Below are 16934 nucleotides of genomic sequence, written 5' to 3'. Positions count from 1 at the left end.
TTGCTTTTCATATCACAATAAAGATTTTTATTTGGCTAAACTATTTGTTGGCTACTTTAACACAAAAATTATGTGAGAAAGTTGATTTTTTAGCAACTTTAAAAAAATCTCTATAACTCATTTATAATTATCATTATAAAAAATTATAATCGTCTCAAACAGATATTTACAAATAGTCCAAGGATAAAATTATAATTTAAAATTTTAGTTGCGTGTAATTGCAATTTAAAATTTTGGTAGCTTGTTAGAACTGTTATTTTTAATAATTTAATTTGATTATCGGTCAAACTATTTTTTTAATCTATTTGACTTATTCCAAAAATTTCTCCCGCAGTTGATGTTTGACTGATTCATCTCAGCGTACAATTTCTACCGCAATCATTGGTCAAACTTTCTTCTACAGTCGTGTTCTAAATACATAAATTATTTAGCACACTAAGTTTGACTCGTGCAACTCAGCGTTCAGTTGCCTTATTTGAATTCAAACATCCATCCTTCAAGCTCTCACAGCTATATAAGAAGAGCTTCATAACTTTGCTTTCTCACATCCCCAAAGTTCAACAGTTTTTCTATTTGCTGCAAAGCTTTCTGAAGCACTAAAAAGATGAGTTCCATCAAAGCTAGTGCTGTGATCTTCCTTGTCTTCTTTTTGTCTGGGCTTATGGAGCTCTCATATGGTCAGATCATGGCGCCTTCTCCAGCTGTTGCGCCGCCGCCGATTAGCAGCGATGGCAAGATGATAGATCAGGGAATTGCTTATGTTCTCATGCTTGTTGCCCTTCTTGTTACTTATCTCATTCACTGATCATTAATTGTCACCTCACTTGATCACTTTGTCATAAAAAATTTAATTATTCTTTGGTTATTTGGTATCTTCTTCTGATGTAAAGGCTTAATTAACATGGAGATTTTTATGTAAATCTTATTGATCCAATCATTTAAATTGATTTTATTTGTGTTTGTTCCTTGTATTTTTATTGGGGAGCTGTACTCTTCGTACTTCATTTCTGTGTGTTTGAGAAGGAATATGAATCCTTAGGAAAATCCATCAATGGTCATCATTGCCTCAAGCATAACGAGAAAAAATAGATTTTTCCCACGTGAAAAAACTATTGTAAATCCATCTAAATCCGTCAATAAATTAACTTCCCGGCCAGAATGTTTCTGAAGGTTTTCAGTCCACTGGAAAAAGCCCCACCATTAATGCTTTACAATGAAAAAAATTATCAAAAATTTACAAAAATAAATTATCGCAGCAGTCGTCTCCACAATTGGCATAGAAGATATCATTATTTATATCTTGAACGGCCTCCCCTCCTCTTACAACTCCTTCAAAATAGCTAGCCCCACCTCCCTCAATCCGATCGATCTCAACGTTCTTTACTCGCTACTGTGTAGCATGGAAATCAACCTCCAAACCGAACAACAAAAATATTCAAAATCTTACTCGGACACGACTGATCTTCAGACTACTCACATATACAACACTCACGGTCGAAGCTACACCCGCTTCTCCAAAGGATGGAACTCAGCTACCTGCCCGTCTTACAACTCGACGAACACACAACAACTAGCTCAACACAACACCGATCACCCTGTCAGTCAAATATGCGGGAAAACTGGGCATTCATCCCTCAATTGTTGGCATCGGTGCAATATCAAATACCGAATCACCAACCCCATTCAAATCCACGCTCTGCACTCTCACCACAACCCACCTCCTCATTTGATTGGGTACTCGACTCGGGAGCCTCCACGCACCTAACACCAGACATTACAAACCATCAACAATCCACCTCCTATCATGAAGCCGACTTAGTTTCAATCACTAATGGAACCTCCATTCTGATCCACAACCCTGGTCAAGGACTGCTCCCTCTACCCGACTTTGCTCGTAAGCTTCACCTGCGCAATATGCTCCACTTCCCTTCTTTATCTCACAATCTTCTTTCCATTTCTAAATTAACAGCCGATAATCATGTTTCAATTTATTTCGAAGCTAATGGATTTCTTATTAAGGACTTACATGATAATCATCCTCTTCTACGTGGTCTACTTCATAACAGACTCTACCGGCCAGATTCATATACCTCCCCCAACTCAAAGCGCCGCCCTTCAAGCTACTACCAATTCCACCCTCCTCTGGCATGCTCAGGTAGGACACCCTCACCAGAGGCTCCTTCCCATCTTAGCTCAGCACATACCCAACATTTGTACTTCTTCTTCTTCTTCTTTGGTTTGCACTTCTACCATTTAATAAAAGTGTCATTGTCACCTCTACACCATTCTCACTTATTCACTTTGATGTTTGGGGTCCTGCACCTCACCAATCCTTTAACTGTTTCAAATATTATGTGCTATTCATTGATGATTTCACTAGATTTTCATGATTTTATCTTATGCATTCTAAACCAGAAACCTTTATAAATTCAAACATTTAGGTGCTATGATTAAAAATCAGTTTAACACTCAGCTGTAAGTTTTTTTATCGGATGGAGGAGGCAAATTTACAAGTAATTTGTTTCAAGAATTTCTCTCTAATAACGGAATCACTCACCAACTTAGTTGTCCTCATACCCCCGAGCAAAACAGTCTAGCATAACACAAGCATCACCACCTTCTGGATCTCACTCGCACCCTTCTTCATGCTGCTCACCTACCAGCCCCCTTTTGGGCCGAAGCTCTCTCCATGGCAAACTATCTAATCAATAGACTCCCTTCCAAAGTCCTTTCCCTTCACACTCCCTATCAGCTGCTTCACGGAACAATTCCCTCATACATCCATCTTCGGACCTTCGGATGTTTATGCTTTCTTTGGTTAAAACCATATGCTCCAAACAAATGAGCTTCGCAATCTCAATAATGCATCTTTCTCAGGTATTCATCAGGCCATAAAGGCTATCATTGTCTTAACATACACATCAACAAAATCCATATTTCGCGACACGCTGTCTTCTACAAACAATATTTTCCTTACAAATCACTATCAAACACAAAATTCATATCTTTCAATCAACTCATTGTTAGTCTTGAAACTGCAACAGTTACCTAAGTTAGCAAACTAGATGAGCAAAAAACCAGGGATATAAACGAGTTGAGTTGAGCTTAAGTTACTCCTAGTTTGAGCTTAAGATTGATTAATAATTCAAAATCTAGTTCGAGCTCCAACTTACTTATAATATATTTTAAGTAGATTTTATAGTAATTATTTTTTAAACAAACAGGTTATAATAGCAAGTTGAGTCGAGACTAACTCAAGCAACTCGGTTGTTACCTCATTGAGCTCTGCTCATAAGCCCTTTATTGAACATAACTCGAACCAGCCACAAGTCATCTTGATTCATTTAAAGTCCTGCACACAACCTCCAATTAATATTGTATTGTGAGAAAGGAGTGAATAAGTTCATAAATGAAAAAAAATAATAAGTGATTAAAAATTTGACAACAATCTCTTGTTTATTAGCAGTAATTAGTGTGTTTAAGCACGACAATAATTTAGAAATAGTCCATCAATAAAATTCTACATTCATAATTAAGACCGTCTTTCAATACACATATTAGTTAATTAATTAATATGCTGATTTTTTTCAAACAATAATTTTTTTAAATAAGAAATGACTTATAAACATAAGGGTGTGTGAAGCATTGTCCCTTTGTGAATTTTTTTAATAATTTTCTATTTTTACAAACTATAACTAAATAGCACTATTTTGAAAACAGGAGCAGACTAGCCGGTTCAACCGTGAATAAGTCGCGTGGCCGGTTTGATCCATCTTACAAAATCGGCTTCACATCGAGCCGAATTGAACCTGCAAAAAACGGGTGAAGTACTGCTGAACCGGTCTAGCTTGGAAAGAACCAACGGGTTCTACAAAAAAAGTTATATACTACGTAGCATTTTTTTTTTACTTTGGATTTAATAAAATAAATGTGATAAAAATATTATTTAATACATAGTATGTTAAAACTATACATTTTTATATAATAATTTTACTTGAAACTAAACCATCTCCTGAAGCTAAATTGTTTGTTTATAGGAAAGCGTCAAGAAACTTCTAATTAGCCTACACTTGACTTGCTCCAAATTTATAAATTATTTGCCGCGTTTTATTACCAAGTCCTAAAAGAACGCGTGTTTGTCTGTGTCAACTCCGCTTTCAATTAAGTAGAGAGATCAAGTTCCAACATCTATCTATGGAGCTCTCACATCCTATATAAGAAGATCTTCATAACTTCATCTTCCCACATCTATTTCTACTCTTAATTTCTTTCCTTTTCTACAAAAGCTAAAGTTTCAGTCTTTTTACAGCCTCTTTCCTCTCACAGTGAGAAAGATGAGTTCCATCAAAGCTTCTGCTCTGATCTTCCGCGCCTTCTTTTTGTCTGGGCTTATGGAGCTCTCATATGGTCAGATCATGGCGCCTTCCCCAGCTGTTGCGCTGCCACCGATCAGCAATGATGGGAAGATGATAGATCAGGGAATTGCTTATGCTCTCATGCTCATCGCCCTTCTTGTCACTTATCTTATTCACTAATCATTAAACTTTGTGATGGAAATTTTTTTTCATTGCTTGAACTTAAGAAACATTGTGATTAGTTATCCTTATTTATAAAATTGATGAAACTAATATCCTTGTTGGCAAAACACTGAATCTATTGCCTTTTCTCAGAAGGAATATGGAGCTACAAGTTTTGCACAGATAACCCAACAAAATATGGTAAAAATTTTAACTTACGAAGATCTAAATTTGAAAATAGAAAAAAGGAACTAAAACCATGATAGAATTTAAATGTGGCTGGTAGGGGCGGATCTAACCTTAGTTTTATGGATTTTTTTCCATAAATATCCTTGCAATCAAAACTTGTTCCGAGGGTGCTACCTCTCTACCTCTATTTGTTCATCGTTGTACGCTTCGCATATATGTCAGGGTCCAAGGGGGCAGCAACCCCTAGCGGGGTTTTGTTGTAAGGATATTTTTGGATTCTCTTTGCTATTTCTCTTTGTATTTGGTTCATCGATGTCTAACAATAACATTTCTACACAATGTGTTTAATTTTGTTGGGGCAATCGTCTAAAAACCACATTATTTTAAAACTTTTAGGGGGCAATGGACTAAAAACACTTGTAATAAAGACTAAAAAAAAATGAAAAGATATAAATTACCTAAAAAATCATACAATCAATTTTAAAATTTTTTTATCCGGCATTAGTTGGTGGTCAGACAGAAAAAACTAGCATTAATCAATAGTTGGGTAGAAGTCTAATGTCAAATGGTAGCCGTGTAAAAGTCCGATGTCCGTTGATGGCCGGGCAGAACTCTGGCGATGGGAAAATGTTCGACGACTTGCATAAGTCCAGCGTCAGATGAAAATCCATCAAAGGGAGGAATTCTGACGTCAGGTAGAAGTCCGGTGAAAGGCATAAGTCCAGCGAAATGAAGAAGTTTGATGTCGGATATAAATCTAACGACGGTCGGCGGACGGGAAAAATTCTAGCGTTAGCTGGGTGGTCGGACAGAATTCAAATGACGGGCAGAAGTCTGGCGACGGGCATAAGTCCGGAATCGGGTAGAAATTCGGTGATGGGTGGAAGTCCGGCGTCGGATAGAAATCCAGCGATAGGAATAAGTCGAACGATACATAAGTCCGACGATAGGTGGAAGTCCGGTGTCGGGTAGAAATCAGACAATGATCGGCGGATGAGCATAACTCCAGCTTCAGTTGGTGGTCGAGTAAAACTTCGGCGATTGGTAGAAGTCTGGCGACTGACATAAGTCTGGCATCGGGTAGAAATCTGTCAACGGGCAGAAGTCCGGTGTCGGGTAGAATTTTGGCGATAGGTATAAGTCTGTCGATAGACAGAAGTCCAGTGTCGGGTAGAAATCCAACGACGATCAAAGGACAAGCAGAACTACAACGTAAGTTGGTGGTCGGGTAGAAGTTCAAAGACGGGCATAAGTCTTGTCACGACCCGACCCGACGGGGACGGATCCCGCCCGAGCCGGATCGCGACGAGAGACCTTTCTTAACCAGGATCTGGCTTTGGATTAGGTTACTGAACTGATCTTTCAAATTCTTAACTCAATGATATTACAAGTCTGGCGTTGGGTTGAAATTCAATGACGGGCGAAAGTCTGGTGTCGAGTAGAAGTCTGCCGATAGACATAAGTCAGGCATAAGTCTGAAGATATGCGGAAGTCCGGTGTCGGGTAGAAATCCGACGACGACCAGCGGACGGGCAGAACTCCAGCGTTAGTTGGTGGTCGAACAAAACTCTAGCGTTGGTCAATAGTCGGGTGAAAGTCCGGCGGTGGTCGAGGAGGAGCCTCTTTCTTCTCTTCTTTTTCTTCCTTGCTTCCTTCTCTTCTCTTCTTGTTTGGGCTCCCTTCTTCCCCCTCTTTTGGGGGTTCATTTCTTTGAGAAATGAGGGGTCTATTTATAATTTTCTGAGAGTTGCATGGCCTATAAATAGGAGAAAGATCAAGGATAAATTTGGAGTTGTTAGGATGGATGACCAATGTTGAATCCCTTGATCATGGACCATTTACTGAGCTTCTGAATGTCTTAATTATATAAAAATTCAACGATCTTGGGCTCGTTGGATTTGTCTCGTCGAGCCGATCGATTTGACTATAAGCATGTCACGTTTGGAAACCGTTTATAATTCAAATTATGGTTTGAATCTTCCAAATGCAATTCGGATCTTTGATTTGGACTCATTTGAGCTCAGATTGAGTCGAATTTGGTGTCGTTGGGTTCATATTTTTTTTTTTTTGTTCGTTCAATTCGACTATAAGTTTGCTGAAACCGGAGTTCATATGGTCTCCGATTTAATTTTTGAAATTTCCAACTTGATTTTGCTTTGAAATTCGTGCCCGATCAAAATAATTTTTTATTGATATGAATATTAAAATCTGCTTCATAAAGTACTCAGAAAACTGTCTTTTTTGTTGCTTTCTAAAACAGTTTTCTAATTCAAAAAATTTTTGAATTAAGAATTTTTGTCCAAAAAAGCTGTTTTAGAAAGCAATAAGAAAACGGTCACAAATGAAATCTAAGTTAAATTCACTGAATGCTCAAATTTATTAAATTTTAGATTTAAGACAGTATATAACAATCTGTAGGATTTTTTTTTGGGTAACTGTTTGACAAGATGAGTTTAAACTTGCTCAGATCCTGTTCAAAACCAGCCAAGAGACAACCCCAAAAGGTTTGTAGGTAAAATCTTTGCACAAACTACAATACTTGTTTGCCTTGTTAAGATGCATGAATTTTACTCATTTCTAGATAAAATTTAAAAATCTCTTTGCCTTCTGATATTATTTGTGCAAGGGAACAAATATAAATGAAGCAGTACTAAAAGCAGGCAATATGGGCAAAACTCAAATGAACAAGCACAGAGAGTAAATTTGAATAAGTAAGATTAATTAGAACAATCCATGAAGAGCTCCACGTTAATTCTTTACATCAAGTACTTAATTTACACATCTGTTTCATTTTCATTCAGCAGAAAATACAAAAGAATTAATTTTTTTTTTCTATGCCAAGTTCAAAGTATCAATGATCAGTGAATAAGATAAGTAACAAGAAGGGCGATGAGCATGAGAGCATAAGCAATTCCCTGATCTATCATCTTCCCATCACTGCTGATCGGTGGCGGCGCAACAGCTGGTGAAGGCGCCATGATCTGACCATATGAGAGCTCCATAAGCCCAGACAAAAAGAAGGCGAGGAAGATCAGAACAGAAGCTTTGATGGAACTCATCTTTCAGTACTTCAGAAAAGTTCTGATGATTGCCACCTTATGCTACAGAAAAACTATGAAACTTAAGCTTCTGTTGAGAAGAGAAGCAATTAGGAGAAGAATTGGATGTGAGAAAGCAGAGATATGAAGCTCTTCTTATATAGATGTGGGAGCTCAATGAATAAGTTGGAATTCTCCACACAACCGAAGTTTGAATTGACTTGGACAAAGAAGTGGCCTTTAATTTAAGAGATGGTGGACATAGCAGAACTTGTTATTATTTTTATAAAATAACCATTAAATACATTCAATTTAAAAGAAATAATATTAAATTCAATTATTTTAGGTGAAAACATTACTAAAACTTCAAATTTTAATTGCAGATTACGACCAAGTCTTCAAAGAAAACTTCTTTGACTTATTCATTTCAGCGTTCAATTGCCTGGTCAGAATTCCAACATCTATATAAGAAGAGCTTCATAACTTTGCTTTCTCTTAACTTCTCTTCTCTACAAAATCTAAGTTCCTCAAATTTTCTTTAGTCTTTTACCTCTCTCGGTGGAGACATTCAGAACTTGTCTGAAGCAAAAAAAGATGAGTTCCATTAAAGCTTGGGCTCTGATCTTCCTCGTCTTCTTTTTGTCTGGGATTATAGAGCTCTCATATGGTCAGATCATGGCGCCTTCACCAGCTGTTGCCCCACCGCCAATCAGCAATGATGGGAAGATGATAGATCAGGGAATTGCTTATGCTCTCATGCTCATCGCCCTTCTCGTTACTTATCTCATTCACTGATAATGAATTGTCCCCTTACTGAGCTTTATCATAGGAAATCATTCTTTAGTTCTTTTGTATCTTCTGGTGTAAATTACTTAATGTATCATTTATTGTTTTAATTAAACTTATTGATCCAACCATTTTGATTAAATTGATTTAATCTGAGTTTGTTCAGTTTATTTTAATGTGAAGCTCTGCTCTTAGGCTCATCAATCATGCATGTTTGTCTCTCAACAAGAAGAATATTAAAAGGCTACAGTGTATTTGCATATGATGGATTTGAGTGCATCAGGTGTTGCAAAAGAGTCTGCATGAAGTGATAGGGATATTGGCTGTCTTTTTAGTAAAACTTAATTTTTTGCGTCGGGAAAAAGTCGGGTTATCGGGTCGCTCGGTAAGTTGGAAAATACGTGACAAATATTATATATAATTTCATTTGGTCTGATTGTCAAGTCGTCAGGCCACTACATGGCGGCATTGTATTGGAGTTCGGATGTAGAGCTACGTCTGGACTCCACAGAGAATAATTTCTCATAGATCTGAGAGGATTTTGATGATGGCTAATTATGTTCAAGAACATAGCTCGTTAAAGCTTATTTGTTTAAAACTCGATAAGCACTAAACAAATCAAACAAGAATTGAACATGAACCAAACATGAATACTCATTAAATAAAATAAGTCAAACATGAAGACAAACAATAAAGCCCGAATCAAATATGAACCGAACTTGAACAAGCTAATAATAAATGAACTCAAACGTGAACACTCACATACTTGACTCAGCTCAATTCGTTTGCAGCTCTATACTTAGGGCCTCTGAGAAGATCTCTTTGTATACATGCTCAACCTACAACAACAAAAGATGTTAACCGAGTTTATGAAGTGCATTAATAATCATATTTGCATAGAGGAGTACAGCCACTTATATACAACTTCATTCTCTATGGTTCATAATTCCAATCACATGAAGGATTCTCAGTAGCACACCCAATATTAGCGAAGCATATCACATGATAATTATTATAAGTGTCGAGAAGCAACACCATCATTGCCAATCTTAGTAGATAGTGGCAATAGCATCACAGTTTTCAACCTAAGAGGAGAGAAATGGGCCCCTAGACCTATAGCCTCAAGAGATGGATTTATTATTTTGTGCCGGGTCTGGAGGGCATAAGGAGACCAATAAAAATGTGCCACGTCACCCGGCCCCAATAATATACCGCGCTTGATACCGAGCTCAGTACCCACCCTCGGTACCGTCGGACGGAAGAATCGGATGGTGTTCATACAAAATAAAAGCTCCAAGAGACGAGAGAGGTTGCTAAAATAGCTCAAAAACAAATCCTAAAAAAAATATGCAATCTTCACTATATATTCTATTGAGATTTTAATGACTTAATTTAACTAGGGAGTGTATTTTTTTTTTTTTTATAGGATTTGTTGCATGATAGAATATTTGTGGAGATAGAAACTAATTGATTATCTTAATAATTACATATATATAAAGATTTTGCACACAAATAAAGGAATAGTAAATAATGCACAAGAGGTACTCAATTTATTACGTAGAAATCTGGAAAAGGAAAAGTCATAGATCGAATTTAGTTGAAATGATTTCATTAATTAAAGTCAAGAAAAATAAAGAACCACTATTTCTTATAATTAGATAAAGCAAGGTTACAATGTAAGGGACTTATGTTGTTGATGATATCCCCTATGATGCTAATAGGAGTTTGATGATGCCTACATTAACCATGTGCAACGATTGTTTCAATGATCAATGGCAACAACTATCACCTGTAGCGACAACAAGTACTAAGTAGTTTTCAACGCCCAATGAATAATAGAAAAAAGAAAATAATAATAATAATTGTTGCAGACTAGAATATTCGCGGCGATAGAGTTAGAAAGTTTCCGTCTCAACGTTGTACGGATATCCAGCACACAAATAGGAGAGAAATAAAAACATCAGGATTTTTACGTGGAAAATCCTGGAAGGGGAAAATCCAAGGGGCCACGCCCTGTTGAAAGAATTCCACTAATGTCTTTCTTGAGGTACAAAAGGTTGACTTATCCTTAAAATTTAGGACGATCAAATTACAATAATGCACTTCCTAATTGAAGTTCAGTTACAAACAATAATTTGAGATTCGACGATGTTGGGTATTCAGGTTGAATCCCAAAGTCATTTGGAGAACAGATAAAATTCCAGCGTTACTTTGAAGTCGAGCAGAATTCCGGCGTCACTTGGGCAAAATTTCGACATCACGTGGAAGTCGGGCAGAATCCCGACGACGGTGGTCGGGCTTCCCTCCTTTCCTTCTATTCTTCTTCTTGTTCGGGTCCCATCTCAAGATAAATGAGGAGTTATTTATAGTTTTTTGAGGATGGCATGACCTGTAAATAGGAGGAGGATTAAGGGCAAATGCGGAGTGGTTCAGATGGACGTCTACTATTGAACCCCTTGATCGTGGACCGTTTGTCACACATTTGAAGGTCTTAACGATATTGGAATTCGGCAATCTTGGGCTCGTTGGATTCGTCTCGTCGAGCCGCTTGATTAAACTATAAGCATGTCATGTTTGCAAATCGTTTGGTAATCCAAATCGTGGTTTGAACCCTCCGACAGTGCATCAAGTCTTCAATTCAGACTCATTTGGGCTCGGATTGAGTTGAATTTGGTGTCGTTGGGTTCATATTTCCGATACACTCAGTTTGACTATAAGTTTTTGCTGAAATCAGAGTTTAGATTATCCCATATTTGATTTTTGAAGTTTCCAACCTGATTTTGCCTCGAGATTCGGGCCTGGTCAAGATAATTTTTTGAAGATATATCAGTAATAATAATAATAAGATAATATGACACTATGGGACTTCTAAGATGTTTTCAATTGAATATTCTTCTTTTGAGCTTGTACTATTTTTAATTCGTGAATTTTGAGGCTTAGGTATACTTAGGCTATTTTCTACTCAATTCGGCTTCTACTTTGCTACTTATGATTAAACAGCTGCTATTTCATGACCAAATACTTGCTGCTCTGATAATTTCTTGCATTTGGTAGCAATTTAAATTGAACTTCTGCTCATTATTTAGAATTGATTGTTGAGGTATCATTTGCCAACTCATAGTGTCATATAAGAGTGCACTACAAATAACAATTTCACTATATGGGGTTGACTACATGAATCCTTTGTGTCCATTGTGTCCTTTTAAGATCAAATTCTTAATTAAATTTTTAATAAGAAATGTTATTTCTAATATTTTCTAACCATGACTTTTTAGATATGCATGCATCTATCTTCCTTAACATAAGCCAAATCTAATACATCTAGTCCCTTAATTGGATCATTTGAAGGCCTTTGTTTTATGTGACCTAACCATATAAGGGGTCTCTCTCTAATCTTATCTGTCACTGGAGCTACTCAAAGCTTTTCATGTATATGATCATTTCTTATTATCGCAATCTGACCTGATATGACCGAATATCGCACAGGTCATATGGTGTCTTTTACCTTTTTCCAATCAGGTCAACTAGTCTAAATTGGGCCTGATTCTGAAGGTCTCACAGTACTTCTATCTCTAAGAGCAATGCAACTTATCCACTTGAGTTGTAATAGTTTATATTTTGACTTTATCAATTTTTTTTTGGAGTCATTATAACTTTAAATTACAAATCATCTTCAATTCGTCATAGTATTTTGATCGTAGTATTTTAACTACACAATTTTTTTTTTTTTTTGTAATTTATTGGCACCAGTGAAAATACTTAAAAAATTGGTACGTATCGGTACATGTGAGGATTTCGGGAACGTTAGGTGTCCGTTTTGTAAACCAATTTCATCGTTAATTTCTAAATAATATATTTTATTTTATAGATATTTTTTGTAATTTTTAAAGTCCTAAAAAAAATTATTTAAATTTTATATTAAATTATAAATTAAATTAAATATTATATTATTATTTATTAGAAAATAGCTTTAACCATTAAAAATCTATTTAAATCCTTTTCTTCACCATTAGGCTAAACAAATGTTTGTGAAGAGAATATGAGAGGAGAAAGGTTAGGAGAGAGAAATTATAATCTTAGATTAGGAGGTCGCGTTTCGATTTTCGTCTATCTGGCCAGTTAAAAAATTTGCTCGTCTCGTTGTAAGTAACCTTTACCCTATTTCTGATTTCAAAGATTTTGAGTTTTTGATATTTTTCTAATCAAAATTTTGTTTTCATTACTGAAAAATATGAATAACTTTGTAATTGCAAAGTTTTCACTAGGTAACTTTTTGTATGTTATAGAAATCATAATTATGAGCATTTTGAGTATTTATTTAAGATTTTTTATTCGATAATTTTGAAAATACAACGACTAATGTCTATTCCAAAATTTATTTTGTTATTTAAAAATAGTAGTGTAATACAATAAAAGTCTTAAAATATCATTTTATGCAATTCCTAATAATTTGATAATTTTCTAAAAATGTGTATTTTTGTTTAATAAGATTTTTTTTTGTCTACCGTTATGACATTTTTGCATCTTCTTAATTAAGCTCAATTATTATATTATTTGCTGCAATGCATTGAAAATGGATGTGGATATTTACTTGAGTAATAGTTGATCGCTATTATTGTTATAGTATTATGATAATAATATACGTGTGTGAAACAAATAAGTAAAGACTAATTGACTCATTGGTTGAAAACTGGTTGACCTATACATGATGGTGGGCCGACGGGCTTTTCTTTAAATACTGTGGTTTGATGTTATCATCTATAATTTATGTTATACATTGATTGAGAGTTATAAGGAGATTATTATTATGCCGATGGACAAAGAGTGACGATCATATTTAATGAACCAATGATTGACTAACATTGAAAAATATCCTGATAGTCATGACTTCTTACTTATTTAGTGTAACAAATAAAATGTATGTTCATGAGATAATATTCTTATTATTGTATAATTTTTACTATTTTTTGCACTGATTCAATGATAATATGAATGTAACTGCTATGATTTGACTATTGACATGCATATTGTTCATTTACCGTACTTTGAATTTAGTTATAAATTTTGGTAACTTGCTAAACTTTTTAAGCTCATTATATGTGATTAAATGATTTCAGGTCAGGACAGAGGATCAGGAGTGTGAGACTGGTCAGGATTTCATCATATTTAGGTTCTTTTGTTTTAGATATTCTTTTATACTCATGACATAATGGTTATTATATAATTGTATAAATCATGAGTAGTATATATGATTTTGGAAATAAATATAGATGTGTATATTGAGATTTTAAATTAAGAATCTATTTTGTTGTTTAATACTGATAGATAATAATATATAGCTCTGGTGTTATTTATTAAAAGATAAAAGAATAATTCTTCTCATTTAGATTTTGGGACATCACATGCACATTCTCATCTCTGCAACACTTAACTCTATTCCAATAGTTGTGTGAGCAACATCTTTGCAGGGCTTGGTCTGATTCGGTTCAGCCAACTAGACCTCACCCTCTTTCCTTTTGTGTTTTTTTAAATTATTTTTCTTTAATATTGATAGAGATATTTTATCTCTTTTTTTGGATAAGTTCTTATGTGGTTCTGTAAATTTAATTAATTTTAAATAACACCAAAAAAAAAAAGGAATGTGTCAATGACACTTGAATGAGATATGCTCAAATAGAAGAAATTTATATTACAATCACAAGATAATAACTTTCTATTTTAGAAGAAGACTCATATTCATTAATTGTTCAATAAAATTAAATTGCCTTCCATTTGGAGCTTATGGCTTTAATTTTTATTGTTTAGTATTGGCCTCCTAACACAAACTACATTATAGCATAATATTTTTTCATTAAATTCCAACTACCTCCATTTGCAAAATCTAGGGGTGTCAATATTTGACACGACACGACAACCCGACCCGGACCCGACCCGAAAAATCCGGGTTGGACCCGACCCGTTTGATAACTAGCCAAATTTACTTAAAAGGAGTTTGCATAGGAAATCTCTTCAGAACATTCACATATACATTGAATGTATAACAAAAGTTAAGTCATAGAGTATGTGTAACAAGATACAACATTTCAATCCTTTTCTTTGCACAATTGGCGATCTCATTTGATAGCCAGCCATCAATGGGACGATTTGTGACCATTAAAAAAACTCAGTAGAATCTACCACATTCTAATAAAATATAATTGTGGCTCAATCATTAAAAAAGAATCCAATTCAAGAGGAATGTTAGACCAATATGATTATAATAAAATTTGGAGAGAAAGTTGACAAATAGTACTAAAAATAGTTGATAACTATGCAATAATTAAGTTGAATGCCTTCCAAATGTTGACATATGTGGTGTAAATAATGATTCAAGCAAAATCATTCACAAGGCCCCAATGGAATTAGGCTCAATAGAGGAGTTGAGACAAAATTGGAATCATAAAATGAATAAAAATTAGGAGGAAAAAAGGGATTAAAGATCGATTCCATACTTGAAATTGATTTCAAGTTTGTTTGAGCCCAATGAAGAATTTGAAAGTCATTGAAAAGAGATACTATTTTAGCATCTTAAAAAAATTTTGAATTGTAATTTTGAAATTGAATTTGATATGCTTAGCTCTTTTTTTTTTTTTTAATTATGTTATTTCTATAGAGCTATAGGAGATCTTGAAGGTAAATTTACTATATTTCAACTTTAATCAATAATTAATACATCATTAAACTATTAGAAATATGTGTTGATAGTATTTTAATTTGTTTAACTTAATTATATGCAAGCATTATTAATTACAAACTCAATTTTCCTAGTCATCAGAGGGAGAAATTATTACGTGCGGTCGTCGGACAATTCAAAGACAAATCAGGATGCGCCACGTCACCCGGTACATAACAATACAAAGCACCACTACAAAACAAAATGATGAGGTGGAACGTCCTAATTCTCCACCGAATGACATCCGGTGACCACGCGTAATAATTTCACCACCAGAGGAGACCCTCATTGTGAGGGAAGCTTGATAGAAGATGATTGATAAAAATTTGATATTTACTTACTGAACTAATATAAAACTAATATAAGTAGACAAAAAATTTGTAAATAAAAATAATGTACAAAGTAGGAAAAAAACTTTTTTAATCTAGCTATTATCATAAATTTGACATATTAAATTGTTCTTGATGCTTCTTTTTTCTGCATAAAAATTCTTTACTTCAAAAATCAATATTATATCTTTGCCCAAATTTAACATAAATAAAAATTATGAAAAAGATTATGAAAATTTTAATTGAACTCTTATGTGTACTTTTTCTAATAAATGCCTTCAATTAATATGGAATGTTTGATAGCAACATAGAATGAGCTCATAATTAATAGTTTTACATCATAATTTTCAAATCAATTATTCATTTCTTACAATTGTGTATTTATAGTGGCTTTATATAAAAAAATATCAACTTTATAATGATGCTTACTATAATGGTTGGTACCAAATGGATTCTATTCAAGATGACTTGTGCCTTTTTTTTATAATCCCTATAAAAGATTCAAAATAAAAATAGCATTAAATGAGGCCATTATATCAGTTTTTTTTTTTTTTTTAGGCCATTATATCAGCTTCACCCCCTTCAACTTGATGTATTTTCTTCTTTAATAAATTATTATATAACAACACAAGTGGCATCTTACAAGCATAAATATGACCCCAAAATAAAAAAAGAACATACCAAATTCATTATAAAAGTCAATTGTGTGAAAAATTAATAAACTAGAATAAAAATATACATTTTTTATTTTAATTTATTAAAATAATCATAATATTTATAAATAATTAAAATATAATAATTTTTTAATATATATACACAGAGAGAGATTCACTCAAAATTTAAAGATGGCGACGGCCTCCAAAGTCACCTCCGAATTTCATCACTATTTGTAATTTTTATACTTCAAAATAAATGCCCTTAGTATGATTTTCTACATATTTTTGGATAAATAAAAAAGACAATATTTTAAGAAGAAATACTAATTAATCTTTTTCTTTTTGCATAAGATCAATTTTTCGGTCGAACAAGATGAAATATTACTGTGATATTAACATGATTGACATGAAATGGCAAATGGGGAGTACAAGCGCGTCTAAATAGTGATTCATTTGGAGCCCAAATTGAATCCCTAATTAGTCTCTCATGGGCAAATGATCAAATTATAGTCTATACCTTCACCGCCTCCTTCACCGACCAACAAAAATAAAACACGCGCACATGATGTATGTGCATGTATAAATCAACATGTTATAGTTTTTTTCTTTTTTTTTAATGATGAGCGATAAATCGTAAAATATGTCGCTCGAGATCATGAAATTTGGATAGAAAACCTTCGCCTTGGCCGCCTATCCTTTCACATTCA

At 34.2% G+C, this 16934-nt stretch overlaps 1 protein-coding gene across 1 annotated transcript; it reads left to right on the top strand.

Annotated features, from left to right (window-relative positions):
• Positions 1-604: 604 nt before the first annotated feature.
• LOC110105600 lies at positions 605-4535 on the top strand. Its single transcript, XM_020835161.1, has 2 exons — positions 605-784; positions 4287-4535. The coding sequence occupies exons 1-2, from the start codon at positions 605-607 to the stop codon at positions 4533-4535; spliced, it is 429 nt and encodes a 142-aa protein (XP_020690820.1).
• Positions 4536-16934: the final 12399 nt, after the last annotated feature.

The sequence above is a fragment of the Dendrobium catenatum genome, unplaced genomic scaffold (assembly GCF_001605985.2).
Source record: "Dendrobium catenatum unplaced genomic scaffold, ASM160598v2 fragScaff_scaffold_1056, whole genome shotgun sequence".
NCBI classification, from domain to species: Eukaryota; Viridiplantae; Streptophyta; class Magnoliopsida; order Asparagales; family Orchidaceae; genus Dendrobium; species Dendrobium catenatum.
Note: the sequence above shows the minus strand (reverse complement) of the source record. Positions and strands in the feature narration are given on the sequence as shown.

Bases quoted from the DNA above. Each gene is read 5' to 3' on its own strand.
- LOC110105600 (XM_020835161.1), top strand. From the start codon at position 605: ATGAGTTCCATCAAAGCTAGTGCTGTGATCTTCCTTGTCTTCTTTTTG. The intron at 785-4,286 runs GTTACTTATCTC...TTTCTACAAAAG, and splicing joins TCATGCTTGTTGCCCTTCTT to CTAAAGTTTCAGTCTTTTTA.